At 52.4% G+C, this 19709-nt stretch overlaps 1 protein-coding gene across 1 annotated transcript in view; it reads left to right on the forward strand.

Annotated features, from left to right (window-relative positions):
• Positions 1-18720, forward strand: part of LOC116988710 (prolyl 3-hydroxylase 1-like) — a 45119-nt gene extending 26399 nt beyond the window's left edge. Inside the window, exons 7-15 of the mRNA XM_033045550.1 lie at positions 1708-1760; positions 2159-2271; positions 2796-2920; positions 4001-4087; positions 5076-5226; positions 7310-7406; positions 9455-9530; positions 16183-16323; positions 16882-18720. Coding sequence (XP_032901441.1) covers positions 1708-1760; positions 2159-2271; positions 2796-2920; positions 4001-4087; positions 5076-5226; positions 7310-7406; positions 9455-9530; positions 16183-16323; positions 16882-17079 — 1041 coding nt within the window. The 3' untranslated portion in view covers positions 17080-18720. The remainder of the gene's footprint in view (positions 1-1707; positions 1761-2158; positions 2272-2795; positions 2921-4000; positions 4088-5075; positions 5227-7309; positions 7407-9454; positions 9531-16182; positions 16324-16881) is intronic.
• The last annotated feature ends 989 nt before the right edge of the window (positions 18721-19709 follow it).

Raw genomic sequence — 19709 nt, forward strand, 5'->3', positions numbered from 1 at the left:
TCCACCACAACCCTCCATCATCTTTGGGTAAACCACCTCGTTCCTGTGGATCCCATGCATCTTAATTATCTGACCACGATCTTAATCAAATGCTTTGCTGAAATCCATGTTAAAAACATCCACAACCTTAGTATCATTGATCACCTTCATCACCTCCTCAAAAAACAAAGTTAGTAAGACATAATCTGCTGCGTTCAAAGTCATGCTGACTATCCCTAATGAACCCATTCTCTTCTAAAGGAGAGTAAATCGTATCCTGAAGAATCCTCCTTAAGAGCTCCTACACCACCTCCTTTTTAATCTCAAACAATTCTAAAATTTTGGTCTTCCATACATTTGGTCTTCCATTCATTGGGGAAAGGGGAAAAGGGATCTGGGGGGTCCTTGTTCATCAGTCAATGAAAGTAAGCATGCAGGTACAGCAGGCAGTGAAGAAAGCGAATGACATGTTGGCCTTCATAACATGAGGAGTTGAGTATAGGAGCAAAGAGTTCCTTCTGCAGTTGTTCAGGGCCCTAGTGAGACCACACCTGACATATTGTGTGCAGTTTAGGTCTCCAAATTTGAGGAAGAGCATTTTTGCTGTTGAGGGAGTACAGCGTAGGTTCACAAGGTTAATCCCCGGGATGGCGGGACTGTCGTATGCTGAGAGAGTGGAGCGGCTGGGCTTGTATACTCTTATTGAAATATATACGATTATTAAGTGTTTGGGTATGCTAGAGGCAGGAAACCTGTTCCCGATGTTGGGGGAGTCCAGAACCTGGGGCCACAGTTTAAGAATATGGGGTAAGCCATTTAGAACACAGATGAGGAAACACTTTTTCACACAGAGAGTTGTGAGTCTGTGGAATTCTCTGCCTCAGAGGGCGGTGGAGGCCGGTTTTCTGGATACTTTCAAGAGAGAGCTAGATAGGGCTCTTAAAAATAGCGGTCAGGGGATATGGGGAGAAGGCAGGAACAGGGTACTGATTGAGGATGATCAGCCATGATCACATTGAATGGCTCGAAGGGCGGAATGACCTACTCCTGCACCTATTGTCTATTGTCCCTCATTTGTTGTACTTCATGTCCTTCTCCTGGGTGAATACATCCTCTGACTCCAAGAACAAATTCCCTCCTTTATCCTTGAGCAATCCTACCTTCTCCCTGGTTACCTGGTCTTGTCTCTAATGTACGTATAAAAACCGTTGGGATTTTCTTCAATTCTGCTCAGCAAAGACATTTCATCTTCCCTTTTGGCCCTTCTAACCACCCGCTTGAATTTCTTCCTACATTCTTTACATTCATCAAAGGGTCTGATTTAATCCTCCTAAACCTTACATACATCTCTTTGTTTCTTTTTGACCACTTTTACAACCGCTTTGGTCATCCAAAGCTCCCATCCTTATCCCTCCTCCCGACTGGAACACAGCAGTCTTCTACTTTGATCAACTGATGTGCAGGATGTGGACATACCCAATAACAACTGCGGTACATTTACTCTCCCCAGCTCCCGTCTAACAATGTTGTAATCTGATTACCCAAACTATTTATTCCTCCAAGGTTCCCCTGTTCCACAATACTCTACACCATTCACGTTGTGTGCCCTACCCTGTACACCAAGGTCCCTCTGTTCCCCAGGGCCCCCTGATGCCGAATGGCTCACCCTCCTAGGGGGGGAGGGTGTGAGGAGAGACCAGCTGCGAACTAACCCTTTTCCCTGCTCAGGATTCTTGGACCCCTGCAGAGATCATCCCCGAGTCGGTGAGGAAGAAGCAGAGGTTTGTGGAATTAACTGAACTCTACACCAACCCACATGGCGCGTCCTCCTTGCATCCCACATGGTCCTCCTGGTCTCCCCTTCGTGGCACTCCCTCCTTGCTTCCACTACCGCTCCTTCCTTACCTCCCCTCGCTTTCTGCAACCCTTCCCTGTCACAGCACTCCTACTCTTCTCCTCCTGCGATGCTCCCTTTCCCATTCATTCTCATGATGCTCTCACCACCCCTCCATACTCCCATGACGCTTCTTTCTCCCCTGCCCTCCCCTCCCCTCCCATCACGCTCCCTCTTCTCTACGCCCCTCCCAGGGTGCTACCCTCCCCTCCCCACACCCGTGACACTGCTGACCCCACTCCCACCCTTCCCTGTCTGCTCTGACGTCTGTTTGCTGTGACCCAGGACAGAAGAGGAGAAGCCCCAAATATCTGCTCCGAGGAATCAGAAGTCTGCTCCGAACAATCAGATGTCCCAACAAGCTGCTGAACCGAGGAGAGGATTGGACGCCCTCAAAGGTGTGTCTGATCCCCAACACCACCCCTGACCCTGGACCCAACCACGGAATACATGCTCACTCGTGCCGGCTGTCCCACAGATGGTGGTTGGGGCTGGCTGAGACCACCTTCTGTCCTCGGGATGGGTCGGGTGATTTCAGGAGGCTGGGTGGGGCTGAGGCCTCCTGCTTTCCCAGAGAAGGGCCAATTGCTCTCAGTATGTATCCCCAGTTGTTCCAGGGAGGGGCCGAGGAATCACGGAGAGGGGAGATGGGCTGAGTGGTCTCAGGGGAGGGGAGATGGGATGAGTGATCTTGGGGAGGGGAGATGGTCTGAGTGGTCTCAGGGGAGGGGAGATTGTCTGAGTGGGCTTGGGTGAGGGGAGATGGGCTGTGGTCTTGGGGAGAGGAGATGGGCCGAGTGGTCTCAGTGAGGGGTGATAGGCCGAGTGATCTCAAGGATGGGAGATGGGCCGAGTAGTCTCTGGGAGAGGGCATAGTCCGTCTCCTGCCCCCGCGGTGATGCCCCTCCACTCTTGCCCGCAGCCTCGTGGCCAGGCCTGGAGGGCCTCTTGATCGTGGAGGAGACTGGCTTGAGGGGGCCGGAGGAGATGGTGCTGGACGGGGCACTGAGCCACAGCGAGTGTGAGCGGATGCGGGACCTGGCCAACGTGAGTCATGCAGCAGCCCGGCTCCTGACAACTGATCCCCTTGCGCACGACCCCTGATCTTTACCCCCAACTCGACCAAAGCTTTCCCCGGACTATAACCCTGTCCACTTTTGATCAAATCGTCCTCTGCGATTTCTGACCCATGACCCCCCTGACCCTATCCTTAACACAGACCCTCCCCAACCTGACCTTTTACCCCTCGAAACATAGAAAATAGGTGCAGGAGTAGGCCAATCGGCCCTTCGAGCCTGCACCGCCATTCAATATGATCATGGCTGATCATCCAACTCAGTATCCTGTACCTGCCTTCTCTCCATACCCCCTGATCCCCTTAGCCACAAGGGCCACATATAACTCCCTCTTAAATATAGCCAATGAACTGGCCTCAACTACCTTCTGTGGCAGAGAGTTCCAGAGATTTACTACTCTCTGTGTGAAAAATGTTTTTCTCATCTCGGTCTTAAAGGATTTCCCCTTTATCCTTAAGCTGTGACCCCTTGTCCTAGACTTCCCCAACATCGGGAACAATCTTCCTGCATCTAGCCTGTCCAACCCCTTAAGAATTGTGTACGTTTCGATAAGTTCCCCCCCCCCAATCTTCTAAATTCTAGCGAGTACAAGCCGAGTCTATCCAATCTTTCTTCATATGAAAGTCCTGACATCCCAGGACATCGAAGTCTTGCCTCAACTGCCAATTGGCCTAATCCCCACTGCTGCAGATCGTGACACTTGACCTGGTCTTATTCTGCCCCTGAACTCTGCGTGCGACCTTCACAAACCAATCTATTCCTTTTTGAACTCTCACCCCACCCACCTGTGGCTCCATGTGGCCCTTGACCCTTGATCACTTCCCTGGATCTGTGACTGTCTCCTGTGCAGTGACCCTATCCCACCATATGCCCTCCACTCTGACCCCTCACCTGCCCGACCTCTGACCTCTGAACCCCACAGTCTCCGACCTCTGCATTCCGGTCCCTGGACAGTGCCTGACCAGGGGACGTCCCCCCCTGGGGCAACGGTGGTGAAGGAGGGAAGGGGGTAGAGACACTGAACCCCACTCTGCTTCCTTCCGCACCCCAGACTGCAGAGGAACTTTCCCAGTGGAGCGGAGATGGGCGCTCGGCACCACCCCTGCCGGTGGGACTGGATCTCCTTCAGGTGTTGAAGGTGAGGGGGTCAGAGTGCGGGTCAGCGATGGGAACAGGATCAGGGTGGGGTCAGGGTGAGCAGCGGGTATAGTGAGGGTTTGGTGTGAGGATCAGAGATGGCATCAGGCTGAGGGTCAGGTTTGGGGATGGGGGCAGGATCAGGGTGAATGGTGGGGTCATGGTGAGTGTTAGAGTCGGGGTAGGGGACAGGGTCGGAGTGAGGGCCAGGGATGATGCACAGTCTCTTGCCCAGAGTAGGTGAATTGAGAACCAGAGGACATAGGTTTAAGGTGAAGGGGAAAAGATTTAATAGGAACCTGAGGGGTAACATTTTCACACAAAGGGTGGGTGATGAATGGAACAAGCTGCAAGAGGAGGTAGTTGAGGCAGGGACTATCCCAATATTTAAGAAGCAGTTAGACTGGAACATGGATAGGACAGGAGGGCTAAGGACCAAATTCTGACAGGTGGGACTAGTGTAGCTGGGACATGTTGGCCGGTGTGGGCAAGTTGGGTCAAAGGGCCTGTTTCCACACTGTATCATTCTATGACTCTATTCCACCTACCAAAGAGCTACACCTCACGCTTGCTTTGGATTAAACTCCATCTGACATTTTTCTGCCCATTTCGGTAGCTAATATATAGCCGAGGTATTGTGGGAGAGAGATGGGGGGGGGGGGGGGAGGTGAAATGAGCAATGGGGAGAAAGAAAGTGAGGGAGAGAGAGGGAGGTAGATTGGAAAGCAGAGATAAATGGAGGGAGGGAATGATGGAGGGAGAGTGAAGGAGGGAGTGAGCAACTAGAGGCAGGGAGGGAGAGGTGGTGGTAGATGGAGAGGTAGTTGGAGGGAGGGAGAGAGGGAAGGAATGCTCATATGGTGGAGGGAGTGAAGGAGCGGTTGGGGAGAGAGGGAGGTGGCGAGAGGAAGAGAGGGAGGGCTGTGCGGGGGGCTGTGGGAGTGGGCCTGTATCTGGTATAGCGCTGACCTCTGAGCCTGTGCTCTCAGCTGTCCAGGGCCGGGAAGGTGAGGCGTGACGTGGCCCAGCTTTACCGGCAGGTGACAGAACGCTGCCGCTCCATCGTAGAGCACCTCTTCCTGCCGCCGGGCCCCCTGCACTTCTCCTTCTCCCACCTGTCCTGCCGCTCCGTGCCTGCAGGTGAGTGGGGGCAGGGGTGTGCTGCTTACGTGTCCATCGGCCTGAGACCAGGCCCCTTGCCCCACCCGCCCCCCTCGCTATGTTCCCATTGCCGCAAGACCAGGCCCTGCGCACCTCCCCCCACGCTCTCATCGTCCCTGGAACCAGACCCTACACTCCTGCCCCCTCCCTCCTCCGCCACGCTGCAATCAACCCTGGTCTAGTCCCCGCGCTGCACTGTGCGTTGCCTCTAGCACTCCCTTCCCAGACTCCCATTGCCCTGGCACCAGATCCCGTGGTACACACTGCGTCTCCTTCTGCGCTCCCCCCCCTCCCCCCCTCCCCCCCTCCACATTCACTACCGCGCTCCCTCCCCCTGTGCTCACCCTGGTGCTCCATCTCCCCCTTTGTGCTCTCCTGCCTCTCACCCCTGTACACCCCACCACCCTGGTGTTCCCCCCTGTACACCCCCAAACCCCCTCCCATGCTCACTTGCCCCTCCTGTGCTCCCCCACCCCCCTCCCGTGCTCCCCATCTCTCGGGCTCCCCCCCACCCCCCCCCCCCCCCACGTGCTCCCCCCCCCCCCCCCACGTGCTTCCCCCCCCCCCCACGTGCTTCCCCCCCCCCCCACGTGCTCCCCCCCCCCCCCACGTGCTCCCCCCCCCCCCCCCCCATCCCTCGGGCTCCCTGTGTTTCCCCACCCCCCTCTTGCTCCCCCATACACAAGAGATTAGTGTGCAAAATTGGACAACATGGTATTGTGGGAAAGGTATTGACATGGGTAGAGAACTGGTTGGCAGACAGGAAGCAAAGAGTAGGAATTACTGGGTCCTTTTCAGAATGGCAGGCAGTGACTCGTGGGGGGCCGCAAGGCTCAGTGCTGGGATCCCAGTTATTTACAATATATGCTAATGATCTAGATGAAGTAATTAAATGTAACATCTCCAAGTTTGCCGATGCCACAAAGCTGGGTGGCAGTGTAGCTGTGAAGAGGATGCTAATGATGCATCAAGGTGACTTGGATAGGTTGGGTGAGTGGGCAGCTGTATGACAGATGCAGTATAATGTGGATAAATGTGAGGTTATCCACTTAGGTGACAAGAACAAGAAGGCAGATTATTATCTGAATGGTGTCAGATTAGGAAAAGGGGAGGTGCAATGAGACCAGGGTGTGCTTGTACATCAGTCACTGAAAGTAAGCATGCAGGTACAGCAGGCAGTGAAGAAAGCTAATGGAATGTTGGCCTTAATAGCGAGAGGATTTGAGTATAGGAGCAAGGAGGTCGTACTGCAGCTGTATAGGGCCCAAGTGAGACCACACCTAGAGTATTGTGTGCAGTTTTGGCCTCCTAGTTTGAGGAAGGACATTCTTGCTATTGAGGGAGTGCAGCTTAGGTTCACCGGGTTAGTTCCTGAAATGGCGGGACTGTCACATGATAAAAGAATGGGTCGACTGGGCTTGTATTCACTGGAATTAAGGATGAGAGGGTATCTTATAGAAACATATAAAATTCTTATGGGATTGGACAGGCGAGATGCAGGAAAGATGTTCCCCATGTTGGGAGAAGTCCAGAACCATGAGTCGCGTTTAAGAATAAGGGATAGGCCATTCGAGACTGAGATGAGGAAAACCTTTTTCACCCAGAAAGTTGTAAATCTGTGGAATTCTCTGCCACAGAAGGCAGCGGAGGCCAATTCACAGGATTTTTCCAAGAGAGAGTTTGATTTAGCTCTTAGGATTACAGGAATAAAGGGAGGTAGGGAAAAGCAGGAATGGGGTACAGATTTTGGATGATCAGGCAGAATCATATTGGATGGTGGTGCTGGGTCGAAAGAGCAAATGGCCTACACTTGCACCTATTTTCTATTTCATACCCTGTGCTCCTCCACCCCTCCCTGTGCTACCTCACCCTCTATGCTCCTTCACCCTGCTGTGTTCCCCGTCCCCTTGTGCTCCCACCTCAGTGTCTCCCATCCCCCCTCTCGTTTCCCCAATTCCCCTCCCCGTGCTCCCCTCTCTCCCCCCCGCTGCGTCACTCCCGCGCCCTAGTGCAAGAGGTGCAACTCTGAGAGGATGTCCCTTTCTCTGGTTCCCATGCCCAGGTAACGAGGCCACACCCACATCCCGGAGTTGTCTGGAGGAGCCGGAGGGCAGTGAATGCAGCCGACAAGGGTCTGCAGGGGGAGCCCGTAACTTCAGGTAAAGGCCCCATCGACATGATCCCCCGTTCCAGACCCGTTCCAGTTTCCCACTGTTTAATCCCTAAATGTGCGAGGCAGTGTGTTCTGGAATGTTGAACCAGGGCAGGACTTGCACAGAAAGTGGTCAGGCTCTGGGGAGTGTGTGGGGTCCCAGGGGTTCAGGTGCATGGTTCTCTGCTTGTGGAGACAGGGTGGTGAAGGTGTTGTTTGCACACTTGGCTTCATCACATAGGCTGGAAGAATCCCATGCCTTTCGTGCATTCATACATTCAAAATAAAGGTAACCAGTAGAAGATCAAGGGCAAAGAAGGGAATTTCTGCTTGATCTTCTTAGTCAGAGGATGTAGAAGAGGTATTAAATCAGTATTTGCATTTGCCTTCACTGAGGAGAAGGTCAACAAGGACTGTGACATCAGTGTGGGTGGGGAATACCACTCTGCAAGGGCAGTTTGAGATCACGGAGAAGGAGGTAGTCACAAAATGCTGGAGTAACTCAGCGGGACAGTCAGCATTTCTAGAGAGAAGGAATGGGTGACGTTTTGGGTCGAGATCCTTCTTCTCACATGAAAATCTTCAGCCATTAAAATACTTTGAAGAAGAAGAAGGTGTTGGGGCCCTTGAGGAGCATTGAGGATAAATCCTCTAACATTATGGGACCTATCCCAGCTTATTAATAGAGGCAAGGAAGGAGATTGCAGGAGCCTTGATGAAGATCTTTATGTCTTCTTTAGCCACAGGCTAGGTCCCATGGGACTGGAGAGTAGCTAATGTTATTCTTTGTTTATGATGGGAAGTGGAGAGGATCTATGAAATTATAGGCTGTTGAGCCTCATATCAGTGGTAGGAAAGCTCCTTCTTCTTGCTTATGGCGTGCACAGCCTAAATTTGTAAGACAACTTGTTCTGTTTGATCTTCGGTTTGTGCACGGCAGGTTGATTGCATTCGTTGAAGCAGGGTGGACCACGTGAAGGTTGCAATCTCCCACCCCATAGGGAAGCTGTTGGAGAGGATTCTTCAGGATAGGATCTATTCCCATTTGGGAGAAAATGGGTTGATTAGAGCGAGTCAGCATGTCCTTGTATGTAGCAGGTCATGCCTTACTAACGTGCTTGAAGTTTATGAGGAGGTGACAAAGGTTATCAATGGGAGTAGGGCAGTGGATGATGTCTACATGAAGCCTGTTGCAGATGATGAGGGCCAGAACACACTGTTGGATGATGGGGGTGGAAGAGAATCCCGGACAGCAGTTAGTGTCAAGACCAGCACTTGAAGGTGAAGGATTAATATGGCTGCTAGTGCTGACATTGTGCACCAAATGACCTGTTCCCGTGGTGTGTCAGTCAATCCCAACGTGATTTTGGATCTCGTTCCGTTCACGGGGTGAGCTCTTTGCTGACATCCCAGCCCTCCCCACTTTCCTCTTCTCCAGCCCATCCCACTCCTCCAGTCAACCCCGACTCCTCTCCCCCTCCCATCATCCCTCAACCTGAATCATTTCCCCACTCTCTCTGACTCACTCACAGTCCTACTCCTTCCCATTCCCTCCCATCCTCATCAGCCCCTTCCACCCACTACTCTCTTTTACCCTATACCCCTTGTCCACTGTACCCACATCACCCCAACCCCCCTCCCCGCTCCCTCCATCCCTCCCCTCCCCAAACCTTCCGTAACGCCCCCCAACCTCCCCCTCACATTCCCTTCCCTCCCTTCCCACCCCCTCTCCTCCCCTCCTTCCCTTCCCTCCCATCTTCCCTCCACCCTCCCCCCTCATTCCCTCCCCCTTTTCCCTCCCCCATTCCTGCCCCCTTTTCCCTCTCCCCGTCTCCCCATCCCTACCCCCTTCCACCTCCCTTCCCTTCCCCTTCCCTCCCCATCCCCCCTCCTTCCCTCTCCTTTTCTACCTCCCCCTTCCCCCCCCCTCCTTTCTCTCCCCTCTTTTGCTCTCCTCTTTTCTCCCCCTCTTTTCTCTCACCCACTTCTTTGACCTCTGCCGCGTCTGTCCCCTTTCTGTCTGTCCTGGTCTGACCTCCCTTTCTCATCCTCCAGTGTACACCTCTACCTCAACGATGAGTTTGCAGGAGGCAATTTGCTCTTCATGGATCTCAACACTCAAAATGTTACAGTAAGTGTGACCCCATCTCTCTCTGTCTCTCTCCCCTCTCCCTCTCCCTCTTCCCCCCTCCCCTTCTCTCCCTCACCCTCCCCCTCCCCCTTCTCTCTCTTCTCCCCTCTCTCTCCCCCTCTCTCTTTCTATTCCTCCCCCTTCCCTCTCTCTCTCTCCCCCCTCTCCATCCCTATCTCTCCCTCCTCTGCCCCACTCTCCCTCTCTCTCCCTCTCTCTCTCTCTCTCCCTCTCTCTACCCCTCTCTCTCCCCCTCTCTCTCCCCATCTCTCTCCCCATCTCTCCCCCATCTCTCCCCCATCTCTCCCCCATCTCTCCCCCATCTCTCCCCCATCTCTCCCCCATCTCTCCCCCCATCTCTCCCCCCATCTCTCTCTCTCTCTCTCTCTCACCCACAGTGTCAGGTGGTGGAGTAGACTTGATGGGCCGAATGGCCTAATTCTGCTCCTATCACTGATGACCTTACAAACACTTGGGCCAACATGGATACCACATGATTTGCCATTGCCCATTCAAAGGTCATGTGTGCTGAGGAGAGAGACTGGGCGCTGGTTCATTAAAAGGTGGAGAGCACCTTTTCAGGGCAGCAGTACTACAACTGCCCAGTGTATGACAGGGGCATCACCAGACTTCCCCCTCAGGACTTCATGAACGCCGCTGCCAGGAGATCCCAGTTGGCTCCACCCAGCCTCAGGGAATTGCCTCTCCTCAGCTGGTGGAGGGCACTGATTCTGATATCGGGGAGCATCTAGGTGTTCGATATCCTCTAGGTGGGCTGTTGCTACAGTACGTCTTCCCACAAGACCCTTCACACAACCTCACTGGACGAATCCTACACAAAGAGAGTCTCATGAAAGGACCCGGTTGACTCACTCTCCCAATCTGTGAGAAAGGTGCCGCCATCGGCGAGCAGCTCCGGAAGCTGTCTGCGGACATGAAGGAGGTGAAACACGATCCAGCCCCTGGACCCACCACGCTCGAACCTTAGGACCACTAAACCTGCAGTCCCTCAGCGTTCCATCTTTTGCTACAATCGACACTGGAATGAGTCCCCAGAGGTTTATCCCTCGCTAGGTCTTCTTCTTCGAGTCCGTTACAATCTCAGATGTCGTTCTGCCAGTATCTGGCGCAGGTCACAGCTGGTCGGGTCAGTTCAGCCAGGTCCTGGGGGCTGCACTGGGGGGGCGTCGTCACACTCCAGTAGGTGGGACATTGTCTGTACTGCTCCACAGCTGCATGTGTCTTCTGCCTGGTAGTTCAATGCTTTTATAAGTGCTTTGCACCTCCCCTGCTCCACTCGTAATCTGTTGAGGGTCTTCCAGGTTGGCCATGGGAGGTCGTACCCGCTGGCAAGGCATTCAGTCGGAGTGATTCCTCTCTCCATCCAGTCGTGGGCTCGTGTGTTGAGCTGGTTCCATTCATCTTTCCAGATGTTGGTCCTTGCTGTTTCTTTGGTTGTCTGGAGAGGTGGGACTGTCTGCAAGAAACTGGCTCTGGATTTCAGTCGGGGTGGAGGTGCTGTGTGTCCGTGCAGGGGGTGCCTGGTATCGATCTCCTGTGCTCTCCGCTCGTCTTGGGCGACGATGGATCGTCTGATATGGGGGGGGGAGGCAATACCAGCTAGGGCGTAGAGGCACGGGACTGGCGTTGTCTTTATGCATCCCGTTATAATGCGGCAGGTGTCGTTGAGGGCTGTGTCGACCAGTTTGGTGCAGTGGGAGCGGCTCCAGCTTGAGCACGCGTATTCAGCTGTGGAGAAGCACAGGGCTAGGGCAGTTGCACGGATGGTTGGTGGATCAGCGCCCCACTTTGAGTTTACCAGTTTGCGCAGGATGTTGTTGCGAGTGTTGACCTTGGCTTTGGTGTTCTGAAGGTGGGTTTTGAAAGAGAGTGTCCTGTCGAGTGTGACTCCGAGGTACACGGGGTGGAAGTGGTTGGAGAGTTTGCGGCCATCCCATGAGACGCTCAGTTGTTTTCCTGCATCTCGATTTTTAAGATGGAAGCTGCATAGTTGGGTTTTTGATGGGTTGGGTTTCAGGTGGTTGTTATTGTAGTAGGTTGTCATCTCTTGGAGGGCGCTTTCCAGGACAGACTCGATCTTCTGGAAGTTCTCCTGTTGGGTGGTGATGCAGAGGTCATCAGCATAGATGATGCGGCGGCATTGTGGGGGAAGTGGTTGGTAGTTGGTGTAGATGTTGAAGAGGAGGGGGGCCAGTACGCTGCCTTGTGGTAGGCCATTCTTTTGGGCTTTCCATTTGCTCTTCTTGTCGTTTAGTTGAACGAAGAAGCGCCAGTTGTTGAGAAGGCTTTTGATGACTTGGCACAGGTCGAGGTCACCAGTCATGTCAAAAAGTTTCCTGATCATGGTGCGGTGCTGGACAGTGTCGTAGGCAGCGGTGAGGTCTATGAAAGCTGCTCCGGTGATGAGTTTGCACTCAAAACCGTCCTCAATGTGTTGGGTGAGGTTCAGTAGCTGCCCGGCACAGGAGCGGCCAGGGCAGAAGCTAGCTTGATCTTTAGTAAGCTTGGAGTCTATAAGTGGCATAAGGCGTTGGAGTAGTAGCCTCTCGTAGAGCTTGTCGGTGATGCAGAGGAGGGAAATGGGTCTGTAGCTCTTTGGGGATGATGGGTCCTTTCCAGGTTTGGGAATTGCGACAGTCTTGGCCTTTCTCCATACAGGTGAGGTTGTTTTCTGTGCCATGCATGAGTTCAGCATTGCTAGGAGCCAGGTCTTTGCTTTAGGTCTAAGGTGCTGTATCATTTCCGTCAGTACATCGTCGATTCCTGCTGCTTTCCCAGGTTTCAGCATGCTCATTGCAGCTTCGAGTTCTTCTAGGTCGAAGGGCTTGGTGAGAGCGCTGGCTGGTTGTAGGCGGTCTGTTACCGCTGTCCGGCGGTATTCTCCTGTGGGTCTGCGCCAGTTTTGGCTACGACCGTTTGCCACCAGCTGTGCTGCAACTGAGTTTGCTGTGACTGTTGTGAGCGTGGGTGATGTGGTATGGTCTTCACCGAGGCGGCGGATTGTGGCCCATGCCTTCCTGCTGTTATTGGTCATGTTGGTGTTTTCTATCAACTCCTTCCAGACCTGCCTTCGGTCCTCCCCGACTGTGTTCAACAGGATCTCTCCGAGTTCCATGGTGGTGGAGGAGAAAGGGTCCTCGTGGTATACCCTGTGGTAGGCTTTCAGTAGACCGTTGGATGTTTTCGACAGCCCGGGGATGTACTCGGTCTGGCATCCTCTTGGTATATGTCGCCTGGCTGACCTTTTCAGCAGTTCTGTGAACATGGTATAGTTGTTGGGGTGTGATGGAATGCTGGGGATGGAGTCTTCGATCTCCTGTTGGAATGACAGCCAGTCGGCCTTCCGCAGATTGAACCTTCTGCGGAAGGGGACAGTTGTTGCTTGGAGAGCGGATCGGATGGTTATGGTGATTGGCCGGTGTTGCGTATGGGGGATAGGGTCCAGGACCTCTTTCACAGCTCTGGATGATAGTTCGCTGCTCACACAAACAAGGTCTGGGTTATATCCTCGTTTCCATCTGGCACTGTGGAAAGATTTTGGCAGTTTGGCGTCATGGATCAGGGTCAGGTGTTTCGACTCGAGCCAGGTTTCGACTTCATCTCCATCTTGATTGTTCACTTCATAGCCCCACAATGAGCTATGGGCATTGAAGTCCCCAATGCTAATGTGGTATTTCCTCTTGCATCTGTCTGGCAGTTCAGAGTGGAGGAACGGACTTTGGGGGGGTTTATACACTGATGTGACAGAGATGTTTGGGAGGGCAACTGTGATGGTTTCCATTTGCCCTTCGGTGGTGTGGGTGCAGACCTCTTCGATCGCGAGGTTTGGTCTGCTGAATACAGCTGACCCATACTGTCTGTGTCGGATCTCGACCACCAGCTTCATTCCAGGGATGGCTGGTCGGTGTTGTGTAGGGCCGGTGTGGGTTTCCTGCATGCTCACTATGTCGAAGCGTTTGGCCGCTGTCGCTAGTATGTCTGCCTTGCATCTGGAGAAGCCTTCAATATTGATTGAGGCGATTGACAGTGCAGGCCCCGAGGAGGGCGAGTGTCTGTGGTGCTTCGACATCGTCATCTAGTAGATTGCTTGGGTAAGTATACAGATATTGGCCTACTGGTGGTAATAATATCAGATTATGCCATTCAATGTTTCCCAGGCTGCACCACGGGGAGGTTTCTGTATTAGCAGCTAGGTTATGTCGAGTAACTCTCTCAATCCAGCCGATCATAGAATCCTGTCCTTGGTCGACCCCCATGCATGTTCCTGACCAAAGAGACACGTGTGATCTTTTCCATACCCCACTGTAGACTTAGGGAAGGGAAGCCTCCGCCGGTTACAATGTCCACTCCGACCAGAACTGTCGGAATGAATCCTGGTACCAGCCGTCCTCCATCAGTTGGCTGTTAAAGTGCCGGTATGTGGACCCAGCCTGTGTGCACAATGGGAAGAACTCTGCCCTTCAAGTGTTGGCCCGAGCACAGCGCCAGCACATTGGAGGCTGCCGAGACGCAGAAGATATATGCTTGTGAAATATACAGTCGGCAGCCACTTCATGAAGGCACTGGAGATGGATGGAGTTTGTTGCTCCCAAATCAGCATCTAGTAGGTATGTTGCAAAGCCTACCTGAAGCGTCTTTGAAAATCTGCCGCTACGGGTGTGCGCGATTTTGGCGCCGTTTAGAGGGGGCGGGTTTAAAACGCGATTTTCTCTAGGCTGTTCAAATCGAAGATGTTCAGCCTAGTTAATTATTAACGAAAAATCGCTGGAAGACCCCGTCGCAAAAGCTATTATTAGGTTTAAAGGCCTTGAATAATAGTTATAGTAGTTTAAAAATCAATCTCTAAACCCGCGACCGCCAGCAACCGAAGGGTCTCATAAAGCAGATAGCAGAAGGAAGGTTGTATATTTTTACATTAAAAAGGGCTTCTAAAGATCCCGTTATACAAAGTTTACTATTGCGAGTAGCTCAATTTGGCCCCATTATATCGCGCAGTATTTTTCTGGGCATTTGAGGGCACAAATCTACCGCAATGTGAACGTTCTAAACCAGCGCGTTCCACAGGGACCCACTGGAAAGCTGATTTAAATGGGCATTTATTTACAGCAATTGAGCACTGAATTCCTTCCATTTGGCCTATAAATTAATGTAAATGAGATTTAAAAATCATGTTTTATTGTGAATTATTTGTGAATATTATTTGGACATTTAGGCTATTTAAAAATGTTAATCATTTATTAAGAAATGGATAGATGTTTAGATCTAGTAATTGAAGTCTGAAATTAGCTACAATTAGGTAACTAACTAATTATATGCTTTAATTTCAGGTCATCCAAGTAAGATTATTTTATATTTGTTTCAGAATGCTTCAATCTATGATAACTGAAAATTTCATTCAGTTCTCTTAATTTTTAAGAAAGTTATGGGCTTTTGACTGTTCACGATCACAACTTTTTTGTTATGTCCATAGAAAATCAATAGGGAACAAGATGCTCATTTCCGAGTATGAAAATGGCCATAACTTTTTAAATACTTGAGATATGAAAGTGAATTAGGTGTCAAATTAAACTTATTTTTATGCTTTATCTGATGGGATAAATTACAGACTTGATTTTTAAAATCTCAAAATGTTGTAACATTGCTACATCTAGGTGTTTGACACCTACGTCTAGGTGTTCGACACCTAAGATCGACCTCCCTGGCCTTCGTTCTCTCCCGTGGGATCTCCCTGTGCTCCATCCACCCTATGCTCACCTTCCCCCATTGGAGTCTCCATATATGCACGCTTGCATCACATCAAATCTTTCCCCTCTCACCTTAAACATGTCCTCTTTGAGGAGTGACCTGACATTGATCATCTGTACTTTTACCAACCAATATAACTTTATTTAATTTAGTTTAGAGGTAGAACATGGAATAGGCTCTTCGGCCCACGGAAACCAGGCTCGTTTCGACCATTGTTCATCCGTTCATACTAATTCGATGTTATTCCACTTTCGTATACATTCCCTGCACACTAGGAGCACTTATTTTACAGAGGTCGATCCTGAAAAACCGCAATACTTTGGGTCGTGGGAAGCAATTCACGCAGTGACGAGGAGAATGTGCAAACTCCACACAGATAGCACCCGAGGTGGAACCCAGGTCTCTGGCGCTGTGAGGCAGCAGATCTACCCACCGCGCCATTTTGATGCCAAGTAGAACACTATTGTTGCTGTAAATCAGCATAACCAGCAGTTGATGTAGTACGATAGTGAAGGAGCGGTTCAAATGAGCAGAGAAGCAGTGTTCTCCAGATAAGTAAGAAGTATATCAGTCGAACTTCCTCGCCGACTTTGATGCTTCCAAACAAGGCTTCTTCTCCAGGTCCACCCGAGGCCTCTCAGACTTGACAGAAATCCAAAGCACTGTTCAAACTGTCTTCACCCATCTCATCTGGGTAAGGCAATTGGGGCGGGAGGGAGATTATTGATGTAAATGATCAAAGAACAGAACAGTGCACAGAGAACTTCAGTCTGTGTCAGAGCCCGGGAGTGTGTGATGGGACTGTGCGGAGGAGGCTTCACTCTGACTCGAGCAAGTGGGTCAGGTTGACCTGCCGATTGAACCCTCACTCTGTTTATCCCCTCAGGTGGAGGTCACTCCCAGGTGCGGACGCCTGCTGACCTTCAGGTGGGGTGACGGGACGTCCCATGGTGTTGGGGGTGTGACAAGGGGTCAACGTTGTGCTCTCGTCCTGTGGTACACCCTCGACCCCAGGCACAACGAGAAGGTGAGTGACCCATCTACCCTTCCCTAGGCCCCACCATCTGACCATCCCCGTGACTCTGCCCCCCCCCCCCCCCTCGCTGCCACCACGGACCCAATGTCGGCACCTCCCACGTCTGTCCATGATCCACTCACCATCTGCCCATCCTCACCCCAACCGTCTGTCCCTGACCTCACTGACTGCCCCTCTCCCCTTCTGCAGCCTGCCCCTACTGCCATACCTAGTATCCGCTACCCGAATCCCCACTCAGCCCCCCGTCACTAAACCCCCCAGCGTCCTCACCCCGCACACCATCCTCCCACCTCTCTCTGCCTGTGGGATCTTTCTGTGGGATCTTTCTGTGGGATCGGTCCGTGCTCTCTTCCCCGTTGCTGGGACTTCCCTGGTGCTAATGGGGCTTCCCCGTGGAATCTTCATTCTCTCCTGTGGGATCTCCCTGTGCTCTCCTAGCCCCGTGGGATCTCTCCGTGCTCTCTGTCTCCCGTGGAACCTCCTTGTGGTCACCCTGGATGCAGTGGGATCTCCCTGTGCTCACCCTCTCTCTCTCTCTCCCCCCCACAGGGCCGCTCTCAGATCGACGCCCTGACCCAGGAACTGTTTCCGGATCCCATGCCGGTCGACCGTAGCCACGAGCCGGACAAAGGGCTCCCGCGCCCTGCGGAGGAGGAGTGGCCGGCCGGTGGCAGACGGCAGACACAGCGGGAGCGGAGGAGGGCGGAGCCGGTTGTGGCGGGGCGGCCTGGGAAGGATGAGCTCTGATTGGGCGGCGGGGGAAGAGCGGGGAGGAATGGCCATCGTTCTATCTCCTGGGCTGACGGAGCCTCTCTGCCAGCAGGTTGGTGGGGGAGGTTAATGCAGTAGAGGTCGCCCGGAGGTGAGGGGCCATGTTCCCGAGGGAGATAGGGAGATAGAAGAGGGGAGGGGAGGGAGGGTTGGTTCGGAGGAAGAGCGAGCAAGAGGGAAATGGAGGGAGACGAGAAAAGTGGTGGGTGGGAGAGAGTTGTCGAGCTGTACCGCATGGGAATTGGCTCTCACCCACTATGGTCTTGCCGCCCCAGTTGCAATGCTGCGCTAGTCCCATTTGTCCCATAAACCTCTAACCCCCCCCCCTCCCCTTCCTATCCATGGTCAGGGTATTTTAAATGCTGTTGGTGTATCTGCTTCTATTGCTTCCTCTGGCAGCTCATTCCAGATACAGACTACCCTCTGAGGTTAAACGTTACCACCGAGGTGCCTCATAATTGTACCCCTCCCCCTCAACAAACCCACGCCCTCTAGTTTTAGAATTCTCTCAACTGGAATACAGACTGGGCCTGTGACACTTGGGCGTCATTTGCGCGTCATTTATGCAACATCATTTACGCATCACGACGCGCGCATGGCGTGCAATACACACGCATGGTGCGTGGTGACGTAGGCAGTAATGCGCGGCCACGCGCGGCGCCCCAGTATTTTGGGATTCACAAAATCTTCGAGCGCCACCTGCATAATGTGCAAATGACGCCCAAGTGGGACAGGCCCTTGAGCGTTCACTTAATGCACGTCACACATGATTTTATACACATCAGGAAGGTTATCACAGCCTCCTGTGCTCTGAAGTAAACGGCCGCAGTCTATCCAACCACTCAAGCCCGCAAGCCCTGGTAACGACCTGGTGAATCCATTTTGCACCCTTTCCGATAAATGCCACACTTCCTGTAACTGGGTGAGCAGATGGCATACAATTCTCCAGGTGTAGTCTGGCCACTGACCTGTACAGCTGTATCATGAGGTCCCAACCCTTGCCCTCAATTACTTTCCCAATGAAGGCAAGCAATTGTTTACATTGTGCAGAAACATGGAACTGCGGATGCTGGTTTACAAAAGACACAGAGTGCTGGGGTTGCTCAGTGAAGCTGCTCCAGCACTTGGTGTTGTGTCATAAATCACCACCACATCCAGCTGGTGAGCCACTTTCAGCGAACCATGCACCTGTACTCCCAGATCTCACTGTCCCACAACACGCAGAGAGCGAGGGAGCGGGGGGAATAGGCAAGGAAGTCAGGGGCAGGAGAGAAGGAGGGGGACAGGGAGAGGGAGATAGTCACGTGGCAAGGAAGTTGGGCTGTCAGAGGTGGAAGTGCGGCTGTGGAGGGGAGGGGGTTAAAGGCTTTGAAGGAACACGCTCCCACCCACCGTCATGATCGGCCACTCTGGCTGAAAGATGGGAGTCTGGAGGGAGAGGGGTGGTGAGGATGGATATGGGTGGGCGGGGGGGGGGGGGGGGGGGGGTGCAGGATGAGGCACCCAGACTGTAACTTGGTGTTAACCCAGGCCTCGGGCAGGGTGAGGTCTCGGAAATGTTCAGTGCGGGCGAAAAGAGCTACTCCAGAGTTCTATTAAACATGCGTTTTGCTGAAATTGCCTCGATGTGTAGTTTATTAAAGCAGCGGATTGCACAGAGATCCCTATAACAACCCATATTGTACTCAATGTGAGGTTGCGTGTTGCCGTGTCAGGGATAGGTTGAAGTTTAGTTGTTATTGTCAAATGTACCGAACTAGCTGTCCAAACCGATCAGATGTAGCATATATAAATACAATCAATCAAGTACATTAAATCGAACAAATACCGAGATAGAGAGTGCAGAATAAACTAGTAGCGCATCCGTTTAGATATACGATTAAAAACAGGCCATTCGGGCCACCGAGTCCACGCCGACCATCGATCACCCGCACACCTGTTCTATTTTATTGCATTTTTGTATCCTACACACTCGATGAAATGTACAGAAGCCAATTAACCTACAAACCTGCACGTCTTTGGAATATGTGCGGAACCCGGAGCGGTGATAGGGAGAAGGTACAAACTCGGCACAGACAGCACCCGCAGTCAGGATCGAACCCGGGTCTATGGCCACATGGGGCAGCAGCTCTCACTGCATCACTGCCACATAGTTCCAAAGACAAAGTTCAATGTCCTCAAAGGGTAGTGATGATCCGGACAGTACAGATATCCACCTCCATCACCTATAGTGGACCCATTGCACCCAGTGTAGATGTCGAGTGTCCCCAAGACTGGGGCAGCATCGAGATCGGACTATACCACCCACAGTGCACCACACCCTCTCGCACCCTCGGCTAACAGCGCGACCTCTAACCCTCCAGAACTCGACTGCCTCTGTGGGTTAAGTGGTGAGCCATTTCGAACGGAGATGAGGAGGAACTTTTGCACACAGAGAGTTGTGAGTGTGTGGAATTCTCTGCCTCAGACGGCGGTGGAAGCTGGTTCTCTGGATGCTTTCAAGAGCGAGTTAGATGGGGCCCTTAGGGATAGCGAAGTTAAAGGATATGGGGAGAAGGCAGGAACGGGGTACTGATTGTGGATGATCAGCCATGATCACCGGTGCT

This window comes from Amblyraja radiata, chromosome 28 (genome assembly GCF_010909765.2).
Source record: "Amblyraja radiata isolate CabotCenter1 chromosome 28, sAmbRad1.1.pri, whole genome shotgun sequence".
NCBI classification, from domain to species: domain Eukaryota; kingdom Metazoa; phylum Chordata; class Chondrichthyes; order Rajiformes; family Rajidae; genus Amblyraja; species Amblyraja radiata.